Source organism: Dermacentor silvarum, chromosome 10, assembly GCF_013339745.2.
Source record: "Dermacentor silvarum isolate Dsil-2018 chromosome 10, BIME_Dsil_1.4, whole genome shotgun sequence".
NCBI classification, from domain to species: domain Eukaryota; kingdom Metazoa; phylum Arthropoda; class Arachnida; order Ixodida; family Ixodidae; genus Dermacentor; species Dermacentor silvarum.
In genome coordinates this window covers 113650203-113676685 of record NC_051163.1, presented here as the reverse complement: position 1 = coordinate 113676685, position 26483 = coordinate 113650203, and the positions used below count along the sequence as shown (strand labels likewise).

Genomic DNA, 26483 nt, shown 5'->3' with positions numbered 1-26483 from the left:
TTCGCTGCGCTATCTCGGCCCGACCGAAACGCTCTACACTTCTGTGCCCTCCTCGCCTCTTGTCAGCCACTTGAACAAAAAAAAAAAGAAAGAACAACAACAATAACAGTGAAGGTAGGCAAGGCCGTTCCCTTTGAAAGCAAAGAAACATGGCCTCCTATAAACGAAGACAGCTTTTGATTGGGCCGTTTACACAACGCTGTGGATCACCCACCGCCCAATGCTTCAATGGGTTGTTACGTAAGTTTGACGTCCGGGGATTGGAATAAAATCAGATAGGCATAGTTTTACATTATACGGCCGTACTTGACGTCGGCATTTTGAAACATCATGTAATGAAGCCACCAACAAATAATAATAATAATAATAATAATAATAATAATAATAATAATAATAATAATAATAATAATAATAATAATAATAATAATAATAATAATAATAGGAGGCTCGGTATGACAAGGACGTCGTCTAGCGCGCTCATAAGACCCGAAGAGTTCTTGATGGCGCGCTCATCCGGGCCAGTGGTCTCTCGGCGTGTTTTCCCTTCGAAGATTGATGCCTTCTCGCGGCCCATGGCAGACAAGTCAGCCGCCAGATGCCGCCACGCCCGGTTCATTTGTCTTACTCTTGCGGACAAAACGAGGCCTCGCCCGCTCGCTACGCGGCACCGGAGTTACGTTCGCGGTGACATTCCTCGGCCGAGAAAATTGACGACGCATGATCGAGGACCGTCGCGTCCACGGCCGAGGACAGCCGCGATCTCGGCCCTATACGCTGCGGTGGTGCCGTAGCTGCACGCATCGGACGCGCGAAGAGCGCCAAACGAGTAATCCGACTTCCCGGCAGGCGAATCGACTCTAATATTTCAGCCGGGAAACAAGCTCCCCTCTTTCAGGCTTCCCCGAATTTGTTCGAGCTGACTGGCGAACTCCGGACGAAGTCAGAAGATGCTCTTTATAGCAGCTGTCAAAGAGTGAACGACTTTGTTGGGTTTTTTTTTTCGTTGCGCGAAAGAAAGATAACAGCTGGAGAGACACGCAAAGCCGCGTGGAAAATCGCATATCACGAAGTCCTACTTTTAAAAATGACATCAGATAAACGATAGCACAATGGTCGAGAGCAATGGCATGCTGGGAAACGACTCTCAGGGCTGTGGGTCTTTAGCCGTGATAGTCACAAACTCCTTGAAGGTCCGCCAGAAGCGCAGGTCTCAGAGGCCACGTGCCACGTAAGCGATGTCATTTAAGGGAAGTTCATTATTGGCACTTTTATAGTTTCTCTTTATTACACACTGCGAGGAGTACATAGGGGTTCAATACCCAGCGCCTCCACTTGAGATGAGGCCAACTGAATCGCCTATTTTGAAAGCGCGCGTACGGCCGAATGTGAAAAAGAAGGTGATAAATGGACATGAGTAAAGTTACCCGGTTCCAATCCCAGAATGTGTTTTCTTAGAAAATTCTAAAAACTTCATTTGCTCCACAATGATTCTTTACGTCAACTTCACCAACGCGATCTTTGTTCAACTAATGTCCACCTCCGGAAGTTACAGACTGGAAGCGGAATTTTACTTTGCTAATTCATCTGTAAAACTTTATTTCCGTGAGAAAAAGTTTTTTTCGCCTGTAATGCTGCTTTACATTACAGGCAAGTGCAATATTGTCTTGCCCTGTCTCGTGCGGTATCGGTTGGAGTAAACATGCATTCTGCATGTTTACTGAGCAGCAGTAAACTTGCATTCTGCATGTTTACTGAGCAGCAGTAAACTTGCATTCTGCATCATTATTGACTATATTGAGCGTCTTGGGCAGGTTCATAGCAAGGACACCGGCTTCTTGTTTTCGCCCGGCGCGATGGCCAAGTAATGCGTTTGCAGCGCCAAGTCCGCCCCATCGCCATACACTACCGTAAGAGCACAGAATTCATAGCCGCTGCACACTGCACGGCATGGTCAGGATCCTGGAAGATGTGGTTAAACGAGCGTCCGTCCCAAGCGCCCGAACTTCGGTAAGAACCTTCGGGTCTTCAGAGCTTCGAACGCGCGACATTGCCGCCGGAATTCCGAAGGAGTGTTCAGGTTTTCTTTCGTGATTAGAAAATTGTAAACGTCTTCGGCGATGCCTTTTAACAGATGTCCCACTTTGTCTTCATCGGACATATTCGCGTTGATAATTCCGCATAGCTTTAATATTTCTTGAATGTACGTTGTACACGTTTCGCCAGGCAATTGCGCTCTGCGCGAGAGCGTGTGTTCCGTTTTCTTCTTTTTGGAATTCGAGTCGCCAACGACGGTATACGGCCAGACCCCCAAAATATTTCTGCTGTTCGCAATTTTAGGCAGCCGAAGACAGTGAAAGACCTTAGAAGCCTTTGTTCTTATTTTGGCAGGTTCATTAAAGACTTCGCCCAGCTAGCTTTTCCACTGACTTACGTGCTTCGCAAGGACACTCCCTTCATATGGTCCGCTCAGTGCGAGACCGCTTTCGAGCAGCTGAAGTTCTTGCTCACCTCTGGGCCACTTCTCCGCCATTTCGATCCGGAGGCGCTCACCGAACTGCATACTGATGCAAGTGGTGTGGGCGTTGGTGCTGTACTCGTCCAGTTTCACGACGCCCACCAGCATGTCGTTGCCTACGCAAGTCGTACTCTGACGAAAGCAGAGATCAATTATACAGTCACGGAACTGGAATGTCTTGCTGTTGTTTTCGCCATCCACAAGTTCAGACCATATTTGTACAGCCGCCAGTTCAAGATTGTTACCGACCATGGTTCTCTCTGCTGGCTCGTTGAACTGCATGACTCAGCTGGCCGATTGGCTCGGTGGGCCTTGCGGCTCCAAGAATACAGCTTTTCCGTTGCTTACAAGAGCGGTCGGTGCCACACAGATGCCGACTGCTTATCTCGTCTTCCCTCTCAGACCAAGGGCACTGATGATGACGATTTCGACAACTACTTAACTCCAATTTCATCGGACTTTCCTGACTTCACCGCCTTCAAGAACGAACAACAGCGCGACCCTTCACTAAAGCTGATTATTGATGCGACCCACAGATCTGAACGAGCTACACCATTTGTGATTATCGATGGTCTGCTTTACCAAAAGAATTATTCCAACAACTTTGCTCCACTTCTCGTCGTCCGTAATTCGGGCCATGCATGACGACCTTACATCCGGGCACCTTGGATTCGCTTGAACGCTCCATCGCCTCCGACAACGTTTCTATTGGCCTCAATTGTGGAAGACAAGCAAGCAGTATGTCGCCAGCTGTGATGTATGCCAACGCCACAAACAACCGACTACAGCTTCTGCAGGAATGCTGCAACCAGTTAGACCGCCGACTTCACCTTTTGAGAAAGTGGGTATAGATTTACTCGGTCCCTTCCCCAAGTCTTCCACCGGCTGCCGCTGGATCATCGTGTGCGTGGATTATTTAACACGGTATGTTGAAACAATGACACTTGTCGCAGCTACAGCAGCCGATGTTTCGGGGTTTCTTCTGCATTCGATTATCCTCCGCTACGGGGCCCCCCGTGTGGTGAGAAGTGATCGCGGCCGGCAGTTCACCGCTGACGTCGTGGAAGAGTTACTACGCCTTTGTGGAACACATTATCGCCATTCTACGCCTTACCATCCGCAAACCAATGGTCTAACCAAGCGCACCAATCATACACTTGTCAATATGCTTTCAATGTATGTATCAGCGGATCATAAGAACTGGAATGCTGTATTACCGTTCATCACGTATGCCTTTAACACAGCCAAACATGAAGTCACAGGACACGCACCTTTCTTTCTCTTCTACGCTCGCCATCCTCAAAGTTTTCTCGACACCATACTTCCTCTTTCATCTAATTATAAAGATGCTTCTGTCGCGCAGATATTGTGTCGGGCCGAAGAAGCACGCCGACTTGCCCGGCTCAGAACTCTATCGTCCATGCTCATGCCAAGGCTCGCTACGACGCACAACACTTGCCGGTAAAATACGCTACCGGCGCCTTCGTGTGACTGTGAACGCCGGTTCGGAAAAGGGGACTGTGTCAAAAGCTTCTTGCCAAGTATTCGGGCCTGTTTGTCATTATCCGATGCTTGAGTGAAGTGACCTGCGTCATCGCTAAACTGACGGCTGATAACCGCCGTTCACGCAAGACCCAAGTCGTGCACGTCGTACGGCTGAAGCCGTACTATCATCGCGAACTCTGACTCACTCGGTGAGCTTCGTCTAACCCGGAGGAAAATGTAACGCCGCACCGAAAGAGAATAGAAGGGAATGAAGAAGCGGCGTGAGGTTTTGGGGCTGATCGGCTGTTTCGGACCGTCCCATGTCTTCTCTACACCTTTCATTGTAAATAAATCCATTCTACATCCGTAACAATATATTATCGTTATTGACTATATTGAGAGTCTTGGGCAGGTTCATAGCAAGGACACCGGCTTCTTGTTTTCGCCCGGCGCGATGGCCAAGTAATGCGTTTGCAGCGCCAAGTCCGCCCCATCGCCATAGACTAGCGTATGAGCACAGAATGCATAGCTGCTGCACACTGCACGGCATGGTCAGAATCCTGGAAGATGTGGTTAAACGAGCGTCCATCCCATAGTGAGCCCAAAGGGCAACTGCTGATAACAGTGCTATAGCGCGATCTCTACGTCACGAGACAAAGGGGCAGAACCATTGGTGGGACGTACCGCCGCCCATAATCGCGATACTTTTGAAAGAGGCATCGGTGGTAGCGAGATATAAGAATGGGTCATCCATGATCCGTTTGCACACTGGCGCTAAGGCACACCAGGCGGGAAACCGCCACGCACATGGATCCAACCCACCATGCACATGGAGCCAAACAATGCTGATGATGATAGTTTTTTTCTACACGCAGACACGATCCTGGGGAACCTAGCCCTTAACAGCTTTGCTGTAAAAATATTTATTCACTATATACTGTAGCCTGAGTCCTGTTCGTTTTAGGAGATGGCCCTCCTCGGTGGTAGCGAGAGACGGCTTCTAATTCGAGCGTCTTGCGGGGTTAGGTACAGTTTCTTTCTAGCTTCGTTTGAGCCAATTCGTCAATAATAATAAAGAAAGAAAACTACATATCTGGTGGTAGGATTCGGACAAGGGTCTTTCACCGAAACAATCCATCTATCAGGCCATAGGCGCATGCATGACCCGACAGAATAACTTTACGACATCCCTGACGGTTGGTGCGTGCGTCACGTCACATAGCAATAATTTGTTTCCCTCGCGCGAGACCACCCCAATTTCCCCATCTTTCCCTCGTGACGCTAGCGCTTTGAAACACTGAGTGGCATTGCTCCACCACGGGACAAATGGACAAAATTGTAACTTTTCACAGCGGCAGCGCAATAAAACCTTAACCGTGCCATCATTGCTGCCATGGTCGTTGCCGTAACGTTGTCGTGATACCTACGCTCACGTCACACGCACAACCGCTCGGCATACACGGCCATGTTGTGGCAGCTGATCATGCAGTGCAGGAACTAAAACGATGCTAGGTAGTGAGGAACCCGCAAAATGCTTCGCAGAACATTGATTCCCGCTGTATGTGGGATCCGCATAGCGTCCTTGTTCTCCTCATTCCTTTCTTGACGTTCGTTTCTTAGAGTGGCTTCGTTTAAACTACTCCACCTCAGCAAGTCATTGCAGTTGGCAGCTATTCATCTCTGCTATAGCACTGAGGCAGAAGCGCTGACAACTTTATGTTGTAAACCGGCTGGTTGATCTTCGTTTCACAATCACTGGTTGCTCTTTGATGTAATATGTAGAAAGCAGCCAATTGAAGAATAAACTGCTGTTGCTGAAGACAAATTCTAGTGGCAATCGGTGAGTTTGCAGTTCAGTACTTATGGGGCGCAACGAAAGTTTCTCTTACTTTGTAAACTTCTTGCAAAGCCACCTTGAAATTTGTGTGGCCGTCACTAGCGTGTAGTACTCAGCGATTGAATTGCGAACAACGGAGCGCATGGGTTTCGCAGCAGCCTAGCGAAAAGCAATGGGTGCGAAAACGTGTGGCTAACTCTGCTGTGTAGCTTGGTATATCAAAAAGACTAGAGAAGTCAGCCACAACAGCTAACATTGTAAGAGGAACGCACAGATACTATAAAGGATTGCAAAAGTAGGAACAGCTGAGCAAGTTGGTGTGGTAACATAGTCCGAAAGGATGCCTTGATTTCTGAGAAACCTCGGGGCTAATTCTCACCTTCTGGGACTCTTTCACAGGGGCGTGAGATATATTAAAACCACGCCTGTTGCACCATCCGCAGCTTCATGGGACACTGAGCACCCGAGTGCGTTGACGGGCTTCAACGCCTCACAACCCAGCCTACGGTGATGATTAACTGTGGCGTCGAACAACTAAGCCTCTCGTTAGACAAATATAGGATATGTCGATGATTTTTTTCAGCTGAAGCATCCCCGTTGAATATAAGTACATGTTAAAATACAGTTGCTATGCGGCTGCCGTACGGCTGCCGTTTCTAACACTCTAACTGCTGATAACAGTGATGTATTCTGGAACTTTCCTAAACCTACTCCTCGAGTTTGACACAGTTATGCATTAGGTCGCCTCCGTTCTACATGTGATACGAGGAAATACTCATACCAAGGGTAGGCCCTGCGTACTTTAAAGTGCTGGATCGTAGGCTTACTCTATGCGTGGCAGCACTAATCTACCAAAGAACCTCCTTAGCTGCTGGAAAACGAAAACGCTAGCCTGCTTGGATCTTGTAGACGAGCCTGTAATAGTCTGTTAACACACGGCACTTTCGATCGCGATGGAGCCCATTCTGTATCGATAGTGATCCAAAGTATACCCCTTGCGACTACGGTATAAGAAGGCCCTAGATGCACGGCCTATTATATACAAAGGCAAGCTTGTCAACAGTGAGCTCACCTTGCCAAAGCTGCCCTTGCCGAGGACCTTGAGCAGGTTGAAATCTGTCAAGTTGTACTTGCGGAACTTGACGCGCTCTTCCTGCGTCGGGGTCTGCGGCGCCGACCGGCTGCCCGGAATTGGCGGCCGCGACGTTGCTTCCGCTTCCTCGCCTCTCCTGTCTTCTTCCTTGCGCTCGTGCTCGTGGTCCTTGTAGTGCAGCTGCTGCCTGACCTCGGAAATGTCCGCGATCGTCGATGACCGGCGCGGCGAGGCCGGCAACGCAGGCGTCGTCGCAGTCTCTTCCGGAGCTCCGGAAACGGCCGCGCGGGTCTTGCCTCCGGCGCCTCCTCCTCCGGGTGTCCCCGCCGCAGGCGGAGAGGTCGCCATATCTGCGAGATGGCGACGTGTTCCGAGACAGCACACATGACCTCCCCGCTACACTTAGACAAAATAATGTACAAATTCTTGGACAAATTTGAACAAGTTCTTGGACAGATTGGTTGACATTTGTTGAAGCCACTGTAGAGCAATTAAAACAAACAGAAGGTACAGAGGAGCGGACAACACGGCCTCTGAGTGGTGCTACACCCCTAGCACCTGTGGTGTTCTGCTGTCCAATGTATTTTGTGTTTGTTTTAATTGCGCTACAATGGCTTCAACAAATACACCTTTTGCTCTGCTTGAAGAAAACAACAGTAAGCGTGCGCAATCTTTTAATTTATATTGCGGGAGAACTCCAAGAGTGTTGCCTGTGTTCATGTCTGGGCGAATGTAAAATCTGGCGCATGTGTTTAGACCGTAGGTTTGATTTTCCGAAAGCAAATATCTACTTCATCGCGCTGCCGGAGGAAGTTTATGGAAGATCTTTCTTTGGTCGTGTTTCCCGGAATGCCGAGTCTATGGTTGGGTACCACACTTGACAAAGATACATGTTCCCCTAGAATGCAGTACCTCCACAGTTTACATTTAGAAGGACGTCTTTACTGAATGCGCAACTTTCTAGACCTTGAAGCGGACCAGCTTCTGTAGACGATATATGACCTGTAGTAATTCTCTAGTTGATATGACCTTTGAACAGCGGGTTCAAAGGTCATATGAACTCACCAGCGATATTTGTGGCCTATGGTGATGTAAAACTGAGAGAATACTCACAAAATATTTGACGAGTTCGCTCATAATCGATTCATCACGCATAACAATTATTTAAGACACAGGTCGACCTGAATTAGGCGAATTGACCAAAACAAGCTCCCGAATTTACCGAGACAAACATAGCAATGTTTATCGATGCGATCCGGACCTTTGGCCGGTGTCCTTACGATGGACGCAGCAGCCGTGTTGCTCAGCTGAGCAGTAGCAGGGCCCTTGCAGATATCAGGTGTTTCAAAACGCTGGTGGGATTAGGAGTGCCACCAGTGGCCTCGGAGGCCACGCGCATTGACAGAAAAGCGTTGGCAATTGTAGCTTCAAACTTACTGCCCGTTCAAGCCACTGTACACACCACGATGAGGTATGCATACAGATTCAAAAGATAAACTCTACACTCCGTTTCATACATAGCGGGCAACGATACGAAGGTTAGATGTACTTTTCTGACTGTTCGATATCGGGATCCAAAATTAGTGTGTCACATATGAAAGAAAGATATACAGAACGTTTTGTTACAAACAACTACACGGTTCGAAGCAGCGTAACTGTGATATAGAATTCCTTCGGCTGGCCCACGCTTGCGTCACGTCGATCTTTTTGTCTTATTTCCTGCTTAACTTTATACACTGCAATCGCACATCACTTAATGCGGGCGCCTACCTTAAATCATCGACGCTGTGAACATCTCAGCCAAGTTTTGCTGTCGTACGCGGTGCGTGGAGCTCGCAAGCAGGGCGCGGAGTCACCTTTCTCTCTAATGCTCTCTTTTCAACAGAAGCCATGATCGTCACTCTTTTCTGGGTGCTTTAATTCGTAATAAAGCACATTCGCATACGCGGCCGCCGTGGGGTGCCGCCACGAGTCCACTGGCTAAGCGCACTGCAGCTCGCTGAGGACAACCGCGTTTGGCTTACGTTTAACGCGTCGTAGGCACCAAAATCGGAAGCCGTGGCGTCTACGTTAACATCCGAAACGAAATATCAACTGCGCGCCACGGTGACATTTCGAAGGCGGAGCGTTGTGGCCACGCCCCATTCTGCCGTAGCCTTCGCAGTTAAATGCATTGAAGAAGGAACGGGAGCAGCAGCGGAGGCCAAGCTTGATTGTCAATAACTCCGCTTTTGATGAACGTAGTGAAGTACTTTCTGCGGCAAAGTACTTCTGAAATAGACTATTTTCACTTCAAATGCCTTTCTCAACTTCGATAAAAAAGTGTTTCAGGGCCCCTTTAAGAAAACGACCAGACGCGTCTTGATCGAACGTGTGCTGCGTTTCATTTTCTCTGTGTTCGTATGCTTGGTGCTGCAAATAATGATTGACCAATAGTTTTAATTAGCTACTATATTTAGCATGACCTTAGTTTACTTAGCTAGCTTGAGCTGATAGAACGGGGCATGTAGTTGCTCGTAAGCGATCAGCGACGGCGCTCACCTTTCTTGACTGTGGCGAGCACCTCGGAGAGGAGCTTTTGGTTGACCCCGCACAGGTTGGCCATGTGTTTCTCGCATTTCTTGTGACAGTTGACCTTGCATTCTGCGTACAAGACAGCGAATAAATAGTGTGAGAACGGCATTGACCACCATGAACATATCGTGGAAACAGTTTTTAAAGGAGAGTTACGACTTGGGCTGCTTGGTAGGGCATTCTTATTTTGGAAGCACAACAAGTATAACGAGAAAACACGGGACACAGTGAGGCGACACTATGGACTCGTAAAATGTACTCGTATGAACACGTACAAATACACAGAAATTTGCCACTTTCGGCCGAAGGAAGCACTGATGGCGATAACAAGCTTTGGCGCGGCGCTTGGATTCCTGTAACGGTGTTATAACAAATCGTGGGTGCGATATGTTTGCACGACGCAGCGCACCAGGCTTCTCCTGCTGGGCAGAAGGAACATCGCACTGGCAGCTGCCAAGCGTCTCGCGATGATGAGAAGCGTCACCAGTGGTCACACGACGACGGTGCACAAGATGAGGCCGACGGGAAACCGTGTACTGCCCGCTCCGTTCAAGACCAATGCGCACACAGCAGCTCAGCGAGAACGCTAGTGCGCCTATAGTGGCGTGCGCACAACGCTCAAGCCAGCAGCGGAAGGCAGAACACAACTTCTGGCTCCGCCGCCGAAGCGATTGAGCGCAACCATACATAGTGCTACGTTGAGGGAGCATCTAGAGGGGCTTTAGGGGCGTCTAGGGAGCCTACATGTAGGAGTGTCCACTTGGCATCGTCGTTTTGGCAGCTAAACGCAATCTGCGTCTGTGGAGACTCTATGGCGGAGGCCCTCTAACCCTCCCGCAGCGCATGCGTCGTCGAGCGGGAAAGCATGACATCAGCGGTGCCAGCGCCGACGGTGGTAATGCCCCTCGAGGACCCGTTCGATTGCTATCGCCATAAAAAGAAGCACGGACGAAGGCAAGTAGCAACACACACATGCAAACGTTTTGCTTCATTGCGCGAGCGGTGTGACCTATACGTATACTAAAGGGCAACCCCACTCGATTATTTCCTACTTCGATGCATTCCGACGTACATAATGTAATTCCAATTATAACGTCAGAGACTAACCGCGATACTGAGATATATATCTTAACTTCTTTCTGGGGTATTAGGTGCCAAAACCAGTCCTGATTATGAGGCACGCCGTAGTGGAGGGCGCCGGATGAATTTTGACCACCTGGGGTTCTTTAACGTGCACTACAACACAAGCACACGGGCGTTTTTGCATTTCGCCTCCACCGAAATGCGACCGGCGCGGCCGGGATTCGATCCCGCGACCTCGTGCTCAGTAGCGCGACGCCTTAGCTAACTGAGCCACCGCGGCGGGTATATCTTAACTAGAAGCACATGCTTCAAGTTCACGACAGGTGTCATTTAGATAAATTGAAGCATGGACTTCATGGATTTCCGAATACGGGGGCAAGTGTTCCTTGGTTTCTCATGTAACTACTAACAATTCATGCATGCACGACGTATTTTCTCGGCATGACATTAATTTAAAATGTTTTTTTTAGTCAGATTAACACCGTCAATTGTGCAGCCGTCAATCGCATCGAGTAAGTACTGTGTATGTAATAATACTGGCCACGTTCACGTTTTCGCTACCGATCGTAAACCATGTGTATTGTGGCTTGAATAAAAATAGGGTGGACGGTGTGCTTTGATTAGCGCACCAAGTCGTTTGTTTCAAGTCGTTTGTTGATTCGCGCATTCTCTGCTTCGTTTCTGCATAGAGATGGAGAGAAGGTTTAAGGAGAGGAAGAGCGAAGAAGTTGGTAGGAGGAGCGTATCTCTGGCCTGATACTCCACACTGAGAAAAAGGGGAATGGCAAACGAGGAAAGTAATATTTGTCACTAACAAATCACTGAATAGGTTTCGACACTGTATTTGCCTTGAGGGCAGCTTACACGCCATTTCTTGCAATGTACAACTAGAAAGGTCGCACTTTCGTCCCAAAAGACGAAGCATAGTATAGAAGAATTACACGAAGGTTCAAAGTTTTATCGGCCGTTGAAATTGCAGTAAATATTAGCTTACTAATTGGATTAACAAGCATCGTAAAACCAAAATTGGTCAGTCCACAAGGCCAGTCTGCTTTACAGAGGTACTGAGCCTATAGTTGGAGCTATAAAACATTTGTTTGAAAAATATCAGGAACAACGTACATCGGTGTCCCACGTAGCTGCTTCCTGTGGCGCTCAAAGAAAGCTTTATTACATAATAATATGCGGAATATCAAAACATCTGACCGAAATTTTCGGTGCGAATATCAGGAAGCCTACAAAATGAAAAGGCCTAGAGCATTGGCCTGTTCGCACCAACTGACATAACTTAAACGCGAAATGAAGGAACGGACTGTTCCACGAGTGATTAAACAAAGAACGGCAGGGGTAGAGTTAGAAGGGCATGTCAGGTGAGAGGAAAAACGGGGTTAGCTGGCACTTTAGCTGAGTATAAAAGCAGTGAGCGAAGCTCTGAAGGTCACGTAGTGAGCGAAACGAACAGTTGACATTCTCTTTAGCATACGCTAAAGAGGATGAAGGTGAAAGCCTGCGCGCTGACAAGACATTAATTAAATTACTTGACGCTCTCCTTCTAATGCGTTGTTACTTCCTATTACTTGTTTTCTCCCACCATAGGTGCTGGGTTCGAGTTCTTTAATTAATGTCGCCCTAATTAACACCAATGGTCGTGGGTTCGAGTGCACTAATTAGCTGTATCGTAATTAAGGTAGCGTTAATTAAGGCACTTGAACCAACGACCTTTGTTGGTGACACCTTGGTGGCACCAACAGATAGTGACGTCATGTGGCATGTTGGTACCATGAATTTTGGTGCCATAACGCCGGACACCGGATTTTTCAACCCCGGCGCCATCTAAGGCTTTCGTCTTAATAACTAATCGTGTGTTGGATCAGCAGAGTGGTTACGAAGGAAGGTTAAACGCAGTCAAGGACGGCACAAAAGATTTAGTTGGAGTAGTGACACTATGGAAAATGGTCAGCTACAAAATCCCTGACTGAGATCTTCGTCCTGCAGCGAAACCGAATATGGTGATGCTGCTGCGGATGATGATGATGACGACGGAGACAGAGCGAATATTGTGACCCTTCGTTCAAATCAAATGCGCCGGAACTTCCTTCTTTACATATAATATATTAGCGGGACATTTTTATAGCGCTGGAAACATTACGCACTCACAAAAATCTTTACCGCAGTAGATAAGCACGTGGCTTAATCACAACAGGGAGCCACGAGATGACGCCCCTGGCACTGGCTTTCGCGGTTCTGTCCAGGTGCTCAGGTGAAACGTAATCGTTAATACTAAAACCTATAGATATATATAGAGGATCAAACTTCTATTGTGAGGCGAATAAATGACACCACATTTAATGTTGGCTGTGCACACTGCAATGGTATAACCCGGATTAGGGGTTGGCATTAAACAACAAAATAACAGGAAAAAATTAAAGCGCGATGAAGGGATTCCGGCACTGGCATTATACGCAAACACTATTATTACTCTCCTTTGTTTTTTCGTTGCTGAAGATGCAAGAACATATCAAAGCACGAACGAGGGCCCTTGGCTGCATAGAACAAAGCTCAACAAGCGCACAACGTCGTAAGTGCCTATAAATGCTCCAGCATTTGGAGCATCGCCAGCCGGCGACATTGATTTGCCTCTGCACTTTACAAAAGCAAGGTCGGGATTGCCACGCAGAGAGACGTTGAAAGCAGGCCGGGAAAGTGGAGGGGGTCGGATAGGGAAAGGGGGCGTTCTCTCGGATCGTTAGAGCGCTGGGAAAGCGTCCAGAGCCTGGCAAGTTTCACTTGTATCACTGCACCCATACCGCGCGCGATGAATCACGTCACGTGACAACCGCGTTTCCCGTTTGCACGCTCTGCTTCGGCGTTGTTTTTTTTTCCCCGACGTGCGCCCAGCTTCGATTTTCTTAACGTTCTCAAGGAAGGAAGGAAAGAGTGGATAAGAAAAGGCAGGGAGGTTAACCAGTTCAGCACAACCGGTTTGCTACCCTACACATGGGACGTTCTCAAAGCTGCCACTAAAGCGAATAGCTTTCTTTGGTTCTTTCACCCGTTCTCGCGGTGATCGGAGGCTGTTTTTCTCAGCCGATGCAAAGACCCGCGTTCTCGCGCGCCCGAGTAGGGTGGCGCGCGCGGTGTAAGATAGATACCTTACACCGTGGTGGCGCGTTTGCCGACCAAGTCCGCTGCGCGTCTCTCATCGAGATGCACCGTTTCAGAACGATAGCTGAAACGATGCATCTCGAACGGTGCACAGTTATTTCAGCTGCTTTTGTTTTATGTGATTTCGTAGTATAAACTAACAGCTGCCATAGAAGTGCCTTTTCCTTTATAACAATCGGTAGGGGCCCTTTAACAAATTTGTTGGGTCCCAAAAGTGTGTACTTCCTAATTGTATAGTTTACTTATGTTAAATAAACTTTCAAACTTTCAACTTAGAAAACGCCCGGTTCCCTAAATGTGACCTTCAAGCACAGCCAAGGTAAAACTGGGACTTAGCCTACCACTACCGGCGGCTGCAGCTGCCTACGCCGCGTGGGCGCCCATAACATGAAAGCGATCTGCGATGTGGACCAAGTGCGCGATCGCGCGGGCCTCACCTTCAAAGCCATCTGTGATGTGTACAAAGTGCGCCGAGTGCGGGTAGCTTCATATGCGCTGTGCTTTCCACGCTTAGTTCGCGTTGAAGCGAGACGCAGAAAAAAGGTCAATTCGCTCGCTGCTGCTGCCGCGCCGAGCGGCGTCCTTGTGTTGTGTTGTGGTGCAATTGTAAGATGCGGTAGTTGCTGATGGCGCCGAGCAGCGTCTGTGTCCTTTCCCAAAGCAAACAAAACACTACTATCGCTCGATGAGCTTGTTTTAACGGCATTCGACCGCGGCAAATATTTTTTTCTTGCCGGCTCATCCCGGCTTCGCTTAGAACGACCCCTACTGTGCTTGGGATATGCACGATCTTAAAGCGAATGGTCGAAAGAGTGTCTGGACTGAGTGGATTGAACGAGCGAATAATAAAAACCGGAGGATGCCTAAGGCACTTCTTATCAGTTGTGAATGCGAGAGGATTAATGCCTAATTGCACGTCGCTGAGCGGTCCTTCGAGTTATGAACTCTTGGCGGGCAAGCGAGCGCGTTTAGACGCTTGGCGTTTATTGAATTTACCTTACGGAGGCGCATTTAGAACGCAGCCGAGTGCTTATGCAGACAAGGAACGCGCGCATAACGCAGGCTTCCTGAGAGCGAAAGCGACGTGCTCGTCGCGGCGATGCCCTCTCCCCTCGCGACACCTGGCGCGCTACACCGGCTGCATGCGTGCCCTTTCGCCCGCTCTGCTCCGTTGAGGTGCACTCGTGATGTGGCGTCGCAGCCAATGGCAACGGGAGCTTAAGTGTCGTTTCGGTACTACATACGACATACGCGAGGCTTTTTTGCTCAATGGGCCATTTGACGCTTTCGCATTAGAAACGCGGGTGCGCCGCCATTTTCAAGCCACCGACGTCACGCTGTCGTGATCCCGTTGGCGTCTTGCCGCCTTGGTTATGCTGCCAGCGCCTCATCTACCTCGTCATCACTCAATCGTGGTCACACCGTCGTCGATGTCGCACTGTCTCCGTACCACTGTCATACCGTCTACCAAGGAATGTCGGCAATAATTCGTGCCGCAATCCTCAAACAGCGTTACAGCATACATCGGAAGTATTTATAGTGTGTTCATCTGATTTTTACGGTCCCGATAAGCTATGCGTTTGTTTGGGAAAACAAACATGTTTGATAGTGTCTGTAACACTTTTTTTTCCCGTAGTTTGATGCTACTACCAGCGGCCGTGGTACTACGAACTTTAATAAACTATACTGTGTATGCTTTATTATTATCGGTTTTTAAGGAGTTGCTCGGGCCTGTTAGACGGCGCCTGCTGCTGCCCTCAATTCAAAGGTGTAATCGGAAAAAACGTTTCTAATAAAGAAAAAACAAAAGAACATGGTGACAACAGTTCACATACAGACGACACAATTACGAGAAAAGAAACATGTTTCCTAGCAATTTTCAAAGCTCGAAAGTTCATGTTAAAGTGTAAATCGTCGGTCGTTGCTGGAAAACATAGCGCTCACAAACATGCAAACAAAAGCCAGGGGAATCAGGCGAGAAATGTGAATACGGAAACGGTAAATGGGCACATGTTAAAAAAGAGAGATTACTCCCACAAATGAGCCGTCGTTATCTAAGTTATATTAATAAAACTTTGTGGAATTTTACATATTCCCGATTCTTCAAGAGACTGCATTAATGCGTGCCCCATTGTTGTGCAGATTTTCTGAATGCCATGCACGCAGGACTTTGTCTTGAGGTGCTGTCTTCCAATACAGAACATGTATAGTCACGAGAGGCTTCGTAAAGGTGATTATCATAATTTTTGCAGTATAATAGAAGACGTTCGATATCTTCAGCCTCTTGACAAGAGCACGCATCACTGTCGGTTTTTCCTGACTTGCAGAAAAACCATTTTGTATGGGCTGCGCCAATACGAAGTCTGAATTCTTTACTGAGCGGCTGGGTTTCATAGGTATGATGAAATGCCATATTGGATTCTATCTGGTATAACTTGTAAGGCAGGTTTCCTGGACTTTCAGCCACCGTGCTTGTTTAAAGGGAACGGGCATCGCTCACCGCTAGGGATACAGTAGCAATAGTATACGCCATTAGGGCGAGCTGCGCGTGCCATGACATCAGGGGCGAATTTCCTTGTAATGCAACAATCATTTGGTATCCACTGTAATACGGGACACAAGCTAAACATGAACCATACAACGTTTCCACTACATGCACTATATGGAGCACGCAACCTTTGCTGTAGCGTAGGCCTTTTGAATTTCGTATAATATGGCACTGTTTCCTCTTCCCAAGCTGATTTCTTTTATGCAGAACAGTGAAGCTTGATAATCGCTCAAAATTACATATCCAAAAAGTAATAACTGTATACGTATGAAGCGTAATGCGGAAAGTGTTGTATAGAGCTCTGCCGTTGCAGACGTTGTAAAGTAATGCAATGTAAATGTCCTTCGCTCTTGAGATGTCAGTATAAGAAACGCATATGCAGGGCTTCCATTCACACAAGAACCACCTTTGTAGAGTTGAATACGATTCGCTTATGCAACAGACAGGTGTGACAGTGTTAGCTGATTGGTTCCAGTCACTGGCATGCCACTCTTGCGAGTTAGACCGGAAAGGGAAGTGACACTTCGAGGAATTAGGAGTCGCCATTTCAGAAGCGAAACGTTTGTTGGTCAATATTCGCGAACAGACAGGAGTTTTCTCTCCTATACTGTATTAACATAATGAAAGCGCGCCGCATTTATATATCCAATGACTGACATTTATAGTCACGAAGAAAAATTCTACAAATCTTGGGGCCTAAAAAGGCGGTGGGCGAGCCTCGGGAATGACCGAAGATCGCCGAAGAGGTGTAGTTGATGAGGGGAACATTGCCAACTATACACCGAAGAGGCTGTAGTTGATGGCAGTTGTTTACAACCATGCGTAAAAGGCGGTTATACAGGGTGTCCCAACTATCAAGCACCAATATTTTAAAATGTGCAAATTACACGTAGCTGCACATAACCAGGGTAATGTTGTTTGCTGTCGCTTGGACATATTCAGATTATTTTGCATGCCGCCTAATTAAATGATTAGTCTAATATTGCATTATAATTAGATTAAAAGTGGCAATGAGAAAATTGTAGATCAACATGAAAAACTCCCGATACAGCTTTCTGTTGCTCAATACGTGCGACATAAAAGTGTTTTTCCGAGCGTGAAAGAAGCCCGCGAATACTCGCAAAATTGCCGCGTGACTGGTCGCTCGAGGCACTTTGAGCGTATTCGCGGGCTTATTTGGCACTCGAAAAAAAAAAAAACTTTATGTAGCACGTATGGAGCAACAGAAAGCTGTATCGGGGAGTTTTTCATGTTGCAGTACAATGCGTGAATGATGTGTATGTATATGTGAATGATGTGCATGTATGAGAATGTATGTGTGAATTCCGGCAGGACCAATGCGTATACCAGGACATACAACTTGCGGTCAGAGCTGGCGCTGGCCAATCGTGATAATGGTGTTAACGGAGGCAACCTGCCCCCTCCCCCCCCTCCCTCCCATCGACAGACTGTTCTTACGAATGTAAACCTTCGTGAATTAGTTGCCAAGATTGCCAGTGCCACATGTCTGTGTTACACATACACTCATAATGGCCATACAATATAGCGCTGACGTTGCACTGGTAGTAGTTACATATGCAGCTGCACAAATACCGCCTATTGCACGACGTCGGTGAACTATCACGGTATGTTTACGCCGATAGTGACGCGACTGCTGTGTCTTGGTTAGTTTCTGCCAGAACTGTTGGGTTTCGGCAATTACAAATAAGAGGTGGTTTAAATGTCAAGAACGTGTTTCGGGAAAAAAAATGGGAGGATGCTTAAGCTATGCCTTTAAGAGTGGAAAGTGATAGCGCTATCGGGCTCCGTTCACATCACATTTTTCTTTATGAGTAGGCTTCACTGCAACACACAACGTGGCAAAGCCAGCTTACAAAGACCAAGCTTACACTGATCCCCTTAAAGTCGGTTTCACATTTAAACACAAATGCATTGCTGGGAAGACATTTTCTACAGGAGCAACTAAGCCATCTTATTTAAAAATTTGAAGGCCCTAGGACCTTCTTTTCATTATGTCATTAATTGTTGACTGTTGCCCCGAGGCGCGCGCGTGTCCAAAATTTAGAAAGGCTCGGTTTTCAACATTCCCATCAATGTTGCCTAAAACCAAAGTACAGCGAAACAACATCAGAATTGGAGGACGCTTAAGCTTCGGCTTTATGTGTGGAACGCAATAGCATTCAAAGATTCCTGGCTGCTTATCAGGCTTTTTTCTCGTATATTCAAAGTACAATCCGACGCTATCACGCCTGTAGGTTGTGGTCAAGTGATACCTTACAATTTTTCTGACAGATTTTACTTTGACAAATTCAATTTTTGTTCACTAACGCCTTGCGCCACGTGGAGGGCCTCTGTGGTCGGTATGGTTCGGGATGATGTGGTTCAGCACGATTATTTCCGCAAGATGCCGACGCCGAAGCCGACGCCGGATTTTCTGCGACAAGGGGCCCTTAATCCTGTAGCGTTAATAATTTTCTGCGTGGACATCAGCCGGCGTCGGCGCCTCTATGGCCGTCCTACCGGCGACGCTGAAATTCAGACCGGTGTTCACCGCACGCCTAATTTTAATGCTTGCTTGAGAGGGAGAGCAATGATTTTAAACGCGACCCTAATCTTAATTTGACGTGAAGCAATGTTCGCACTGTATCGCCCTCAACACGTTTTGAGATGACGTGGTTACTATTTTAGCTGTGCGTTTACAATATTTCGATCGCAGCAGTGCCCTCCTACTGACCAAATAGTTGTTTTACTGAATGCGCTGCAAAATGGCAATAGATTGCAGCAGGCCTGTTGCCGACCTAATTACCGCACATCTTTAGAAAGCACGTTTTGTACTACTTCCTAACTTGTTAAAAATGTTTGAGGAGTCGATATAGACCTACACCACTCCTGTACACTGTAGGTAACGAAGGCTATCCAGTTTACCATTGTGGTAATTATGATTCCCGTTACAATATTATTACAATAATAGTGGCAGGCATCAGGTTTTTTCACGAACATAAGACGAACACATTGGTTTATTTTTGGTTGTGCAGAAATGAAAATATGACACAAATAATGTCCAATTCTCTCTAGGTGTGGTCCTCACATTCGTATCGGACAAAAGAAATGTCACGAGGAACAGGGCGGGAAAGAAACGTGGAAACATACTTATACGTCAGTGACGCTGAAAGGGTTAATTAGCATTCCCTCTTAAGTACTTGAATACGTTTTGTTGCCACAGTAGTACAATTGTTTCCTTTTATCCAGACTCGATGTTTTCTTCTGCTCAATGCGGTATTACGCAAATTGTTTTCTTTCAAAGGTCAACTGATTTTTTCTTTCAATCACTAACTTCACTTAGTTTTAGAAAACTGGTTAGAATTTTCTTGGCTACTTTAGTGCATTTTATAATGTCATTTAGAAACAACTTGGCTTCAATCTAAGCCAATTAAATACGAATGCTGATCTCTTTACCTAGCTCGGTGAATTTATTTTATAGCGTCAGAACTTGTTGCGTGAAATACTGACTTCTACAAGGCGTGTCCACTCCGGAGTATCACAGGCTTCAGATTGCCCTCTTACGCCATGTACTCGTCTTGAAATATAATAACAAATTTGAGGACTTTGTTTTCAGTAATGTTTACTCATTTACAAGCTATATAATGATGCATTTCGGAAAATTAACAGCACAGCGTTAACGACCCTGCTATTTTACAAAGCGACCTAGAACCTAACTGGCGCGTAAGCGCAGTTCATAGAAGTGGGCTTGTATTCATGAAGCACTTCTTAAGTTATATGAGCTTGTAAGAACAAATATCAGCCCTACATTCATATATTCCGAATTGCATTCGGGTTCTGAAGCTACTAATGAAACAAAAATAATAAAATAAATAAATAAAAATGGCCTCATATTGTAAGAGCTGTTGCCAGTTTTCGAGGGGCAGTCACTTCATCAAATTAATGCGCATTTTATTGCAGCATCTGCTCTTCGCTTTAGTGTTAAGCAAAATAAAGAAAACAGAGTCGGTCACTACGCTGCGAAATAGCGTAGCTCTCGCTCCACTCCACTCTCGCACTCCTTCTCACTCTGCAGCAGAATCGTTGCGCAAGCGAAGCAACATAACGCAGCACAGTGCTCACCGCAAGACGCAAGAATGCCTTTAATTAATTACGCGATTACGCAGAGTGGCAACGAAACGTGTTTTCTGAGAAGCAAGATTTCCTGCATACTGCGTCCTTGTTACCCCAAAATGGCGTCAGCTGCTAGGTTCGCGTCACTCTAGTCACAAGCTGACTGTACACTCGCTTGGAAAGCTTCACGGACTCTCGTCCTCTCTCTCTCTCTCTCTCACTATTCTGCTTGGCTGCCGCAGCTACTCGTCTCGGTGAAGGAGTGGAGCGCGCGATGGGGGAGGCGAGGAATGCGTAAAAAATGGCGTTCGCGCCCTCCCATGCCAGCCCGCTTCTTGGTGACGTTCCAAGCAGCCGAGGCATGTCTGTCTCCGCTGTCGCTCGCCCGGCTGAAGCCAACGGTTTGCTGGCTCAAAGAAGCGCGCGGTGCGCACCGGCGAGCCGCAACTTGGTGCACCGCGGTGCGGACAGGACGACGACCAGATCAGCGGGTTTTTGGTTTCCGCGCGAGCGACGCACTTTGCGCGAGGGTGTGCGCGCGAGTTACGTAAGCGGTGCCGTAAGGTCCCTCCGCGAAGCGTCGAAGTCGCGGAGTTCTCGAACAACGTGCTGTGCACGCCTATACCACGCACGCGAGGTTGTCACAAAAAAAAAAAAAAAAAAGAAAAAGAAAGAAAAAAGCAGGAAGAACGCTCGCGAGTTGTGGGCCTGTCTTTGTCGGCTTACTGCTCGCAGAGTGGCCATCGATCACGTCTATGGCGAACTGCGAAAGCGCTCGTTTGCGAGGATCACCATGACGATATTTTTTGTCTGATTGCGCTATATCAGAGCATTTGAGGTGATGTATGAACGGTGTAGGCTGTGTTTTTTTCCTGTTGAAGTTTTCGCGACACGCGTGTTTGCCAAGAAGTCGGGTTGAAAAGGGAGAAAGAGCGATTACAGGATGCTATCGAGGAAGTCATATTTGGCGTATCGCACTTTTCTCGGAAACAATAAAGGCTCCTTAAGGCTGATCTGCAATCTGTCTTCTGCATGGCGTACATCGGTATTCGTGAGGATTACAAGCTGCGACACTTGCTTTCAGCGGGATACAGGGTGCAACTTAAACCCTCTTGCTGAAGGGCAGCAATGGTAGAATTTGCTGATTACTTGGATGGGATGTTCTTTTTAATAAAATGAAAATAACAAAGAGGTCTAGTCACGCTATAATGGTGATGGCTACTCTATTTCGCTCAATAGAAACAATAATAGTAAAAGAAATTGTAGTAAAAGAAGAAACAACGTTATCAAAGGGGGCTTTGCTGGCGGAGTTGGTATGCCTGCGTTGGGAGTTGGTAAGACCTGCGCTGTGTCTGTGTTTTCTTTCCCTCCGTCTATGTTATTTCGCGCTGCCTAAGTCAATGAAACAACGCCCATAAGGCTGAAAACTCTGTATGTGTTGCTGCTTGCTGCCACATTGCACAACGCTTAATATTTAGTGCATTCTATTATCTAGGCAAAACCAACGTCTTCCGTATTAACGTTTGATTATGGTGATTGTGTTGTCGTTGTGATTATGTTGATTTTGATTGAAAGACGATAATTTAGACTGCTATAAAAATGCACTTGCGTTACAATCCCTTTCTTGTTCGCTTAGTTTAGGCTTTAAAGCGTGCCAAAGGTTATAAATCGCCAAGCGCCATCCTGACATGCAGGTTGCCGGTACCCCAATGCCTTTAAGTGCACTCCGAAAGGATGAGATTGAACTTCGTTCCGGTAACGTTATCAGTTGGACGTTACTCACTGTAACGTTCTAAGTCTAAACAAGTCTAAAGAACGTGGGCTGTTTCACGAGACAAATGAACGACTGTTAAGCCTGATTCACGCTGCCGCCATTTATCTCGTCACTGTCATGACACCGCTTTCCGTCCGTTAAGATAGAGCATTTCCTCGCCCGTTTCCCCTCCATTACGGGATGCCGGGGACTCTTGCCATATTTATCGCTATTCACTTGCTTCGAGCGCCGGTGCTGTTATCTGGCATGGGCTATAGAGTTTCATACGAAAGTACTAGAAGGAACTTTTCCATTATAGTGCCTAGGGGTGGCGCAACCGGGGCGGTTCAGCTAGTTTGTGAATTATGTTAAGCACGTGGATTTGCCTGAGCTTTGTCCTTCTGGTTTCAACTGACTTTGTGACTTTGCAAATTAATCGTTTTCCACATTGAGTTACAGACGCAACAGTTCGCAGTGATCATGGAAGTATACGCACTCTTATTGCGAGCCTACTGCAGTTTATAAAAAAATAGCATTTCTTCTAAATTCCAGCCAATACGATAGGGTGTGGCTTAGTAAAAAGCCACAAGAACTTAGAATAAGGCAACGGGAAAGTCAGACATATTGACGCACTAACCGCCGCTCCCGTGGTAGCTGAACTATCGCCGCTCAAAAGTTTCCTCTAGTAATTTTAGTACGAAAGTATACGGCATTGGCGCACTTCTGCGCCGAACGAGCTTTAACGGAGGTGCTGCTCTAGATATTTGTTCATGTCCGTCACGTTGTCAAATTGCGGAATGAATATCTGAATACTTGAGCATAATTTTCTACAAATCATTAAAATCCTGCTCTGTCCCCCGTGAGTGCAAGACTGCTAAAATCGTCCCCTTGGAATAATGCGGAAGTAAGTATACGGCGTCTCAGATTATAGGCCTATCCCTCTAACTTGAACAGCATGCAAGCTTTTAGAGCATATAGTATTGAAACACATAACCACATACCTCCATAAACATTGCATAATATCCCCATATCAGCAGGGCTTTCGAAGACGGCGCGCGACAGTAACGCAACTAGTGGAATTAGTGCAAGATATCGATAACGAATAACAACCAGAAACAAATCGACTTGACACTGTTAGATTTTTCCAGAGCAGTTCGACCGCGTGTCCCGCAAAAAATTCACCTTAAGACTTCTCTCTGCCTTAGGTGACAGTTCTGTTGCTCATTGGATTCAACATTAATAATCTGATCGATTAGTTCGTGCAATTTCGCGACGCATCTTCCTCATTAGAACCCATCACATCAAGTGTGCCCCAGGGCAGTGTCCTGGCGTCTGCGCTATTCCTTCTGTGCAGTAATGATTTGCCGTCCATGTGCAATGTGAATTTCGATTATTGGCAGATGATTGGCATTTTGTGTCGCAAAGTTAACTCACCAGCGGACCAAGAGACACTGTATGAACTGTTACAGTCTGTTCCTAAACGATGCGAAGATTGGCAAATGAACATAATATCCAGAAATCTGCTGTGCTCACGATAACTGAAAAAAAGAAAGAACTGATTACTACTATGCAGTGAATAATAACGTTATTGCAAGGGTTGACGAGCACGAGTTTTAGGGTATAACACTTTCACATGATCTCAGGTTTGAAACTCATATAGGCAACATCACGTCATCTGCATTGAAAAATCTTTTACTTGTGAGACGTCGACACCGCTCCGCGTTACCTAAAACGAAAGTACTAGCCTATACTGCATTGGCTCAGCCAATCCTAGAATATGCCATAATTGCTTGGTTTTCTCCCAATAAGAAACCTTTATCACAACTAGAAGCTGCTCAACGTAAAGCAATCAGGCTTGCATTCAACAAATACACCCGAACTTATGCGCCAACAGAAATGATAAATAAAGCCGGTTTATTAACTATTTAAAACAGAGTGAAACTACCAAGACTAAACTGTTTGTTCCAATCTCTGAAATGCGACATTAAAACTGATATCATCATCATCATGCTATATTTATGTCTAAATTACCCCTGTCTTGCGCTAGCTGATTCCCACTTGCGCCTGCAAATTTCCTAACTTCATCCCCCCACCTACTTGATATATCTAAAGTTGTTTCTTTAACCATCACCAGACCAACTCGACATAATCACTCCCGAACGCTGGACAAATGCTCAGCCAACTGAAACTGCTTTAAATATTCATATTTCCCACTTATAATTAGAGAATCAAATAAATGAGACAAGGAAATTACTAACACTGTGTCGATAAACAGTTTTGTTTCCTCATTAAAAAACACTGCTTGTATCTCATTTACAATAACTACCGTAACCTTTTTTCCCTAAGAAATAACCTTTTATCATGTTATCTTTGGTAGCAGGCCTGTTATACAAATGCCTACGCAGAGCACGTGTTTATGTATGTCAATTTTATTTATTTTGAGTTTTCTTTCTTCTTCGTTTCTTATTTTTTCCTGTGTACATATATTGTATTGATGATTGCGTCTGTACTGCAATGTTATGCTCTTCTAGTTCGACGCTGTAGTGTAAACTATGTAACATGGGCATGGTTATGGTTAGGATGCCTAAATCGTGTGAACTGATGTTACAATGTTCATGTTTCAATGTTGCCGCATTGCGTTATGCTACACTTGAACGTTGTGTATTGTAAGTTAGTTCACCTGTCTTTATTCACGACTTCGTGCTGTACTTGATTCTGTGTCCCGCCTGCTATGAAATCGCAAGAGATTGGCAGTACAGTATTGTAATTAAAAAAAAAACTGTGCCATCTTGGCCTTTTGAGCCAATCAAGGAGGCCGTAGCAGGTCTGTGAGCCATTCAGTATTGAGAAAAGGGTGAATCAAGCTGAAATTCGCAATGGGCAAATAGGAAGCACACCCGGCGTCTGAAGGACGCCTGGCGCTGGTCGGCGTACGCACCTACTCACTAGATGCAGATATGTTTAGCGTGTCCGGTATGCTGGTACAGGCACTGGCGATTGCGTAATACTGGTTACCAGACGCAGGTAGTGATACCTTTTGACGTTTCGTCTAACCCCAATGTCTTGTACACAGGTTCTCGTGTTCCATGAGTGTTCTTGTAAAAAAAAAAAAAAAAAAAAAAAAGAAAAAAAAAATTTAGAAAGGCTACGTGTTCGCGATTACACTGCTGCTGAAAATGTACAGTCGCGAGCAAAAGTTTGGAGACCACGGCATCAGCAAAAAAATTACATAAATTCAAACACAGCTCCGCGGCCTCGAATTGGCTTAATACGTCGTATCGGTAAAACACGTGCACATCGGTGTGCGCTCTCGATCTCAGCCGGAATGCCCAGGCTGCGAAGAAGAAAAATAAAATCGTGGCATCTTTGGTCCACGAACTTTTGCTCGCGATTGTACACCAGTAGCGAAGTGGAATACACTTGGTTACAGCAATAATAGCTCTGTGCTTGTCTAGTTGAGCTCGGTGCCACTTCGTGGCGCCACCATCCCAGCCACTCACATTTATGCCTACGATAACCCGCTAATCGGCAAAACGTAAGACATTTGCGGACAAACTAAATCACACTTGTGGTTCTAGCCGCCACGCCCAAAATTCGTCGGAAGTGGGGGCTTTGTGCTAACCCACGGGGGAGCAATGGTGCATATACTTTGACATTTTCTGATCTTGCGTAATCTGGGCGCGAGTTAGCAGAACTTTTCGCTCGTCGGTGCTCTGTTCCATTGGCTATCCGCCTTCTCTAATAATAAGACTTGGTGCAATTTAGCGATGGAGCTTTTTGCGTATGCGGACCCTGGCGAACGGACTCCGCTTGTCTGTTAGAACAGGTCCGTAGTGGACGCTGTCCTATACATTGTGACACGGTAGTATGTCACGAATCGTTATGCATAAAAACAAAACAATAAACAGGGTACCTTCGCCCGAAGGGTGAAGCATTGACAGCAATAGCGACGTATAGCGTTGCACCCGCTTTCCTTGGACGGTGCTCTAACTGTATGCGGGTACAGCATGCTGGCGCAACGTAGCACGCGTGGCAAGTGCGGCTGGGCAGAAGGAGCAGCGCCCTTGGCAGCAACCACAGAATCTTGGCACAACACTGGTGTGCCGAGAAGCGCCGCCAGTTGCGTTGCAGACCACAGAGTTTCCTACTAAAATCACTAGAGGGAGCCCCTGGCGCTGCGATCCCCTCAGTCCCTATGGAAATGATGGGAAATAGTACACGAATGTGTCTCATATTCGTGCTTGGGGCTTAAGATGTTCTTGCGGCTTCGTGTATTACGCTTTATCGGGGCCTGAGCTGGCTTAAATGTCAAAACAA

At 46.6% G+C, this 26483-nt stretch overlaps 1 protein-coding gene across 3 annotated transcripts in view; it reads right to left on the bottom strand.

Annotated features, from left to right (window-relative positions):
- LOC119466489 (protein kinase C delta type) overlaps positions 1–26483 on the bottom strand; it is a 711485-nt gene that overhangs the window by 70903 nt on the left and 614099 nt on the right. For all 3 annotated transcript variants that reach the window (XM_049657504.1, XM_037727002.2, XM_049657505.1), the window contains 2 exons: positions 9472–9573; positions 6910–7280 (listed from right to left, as the gene is read on the bottom strand). In XM_049657504.1, the coding sequence (XP_049513461.1) occupies positions 6910–7280; positions 9472–9573 (473 nt within the window). The remainder of the gene's footprint in view (positions 1–6909; positions 7281–9471; positions 9574–26483) is intronic.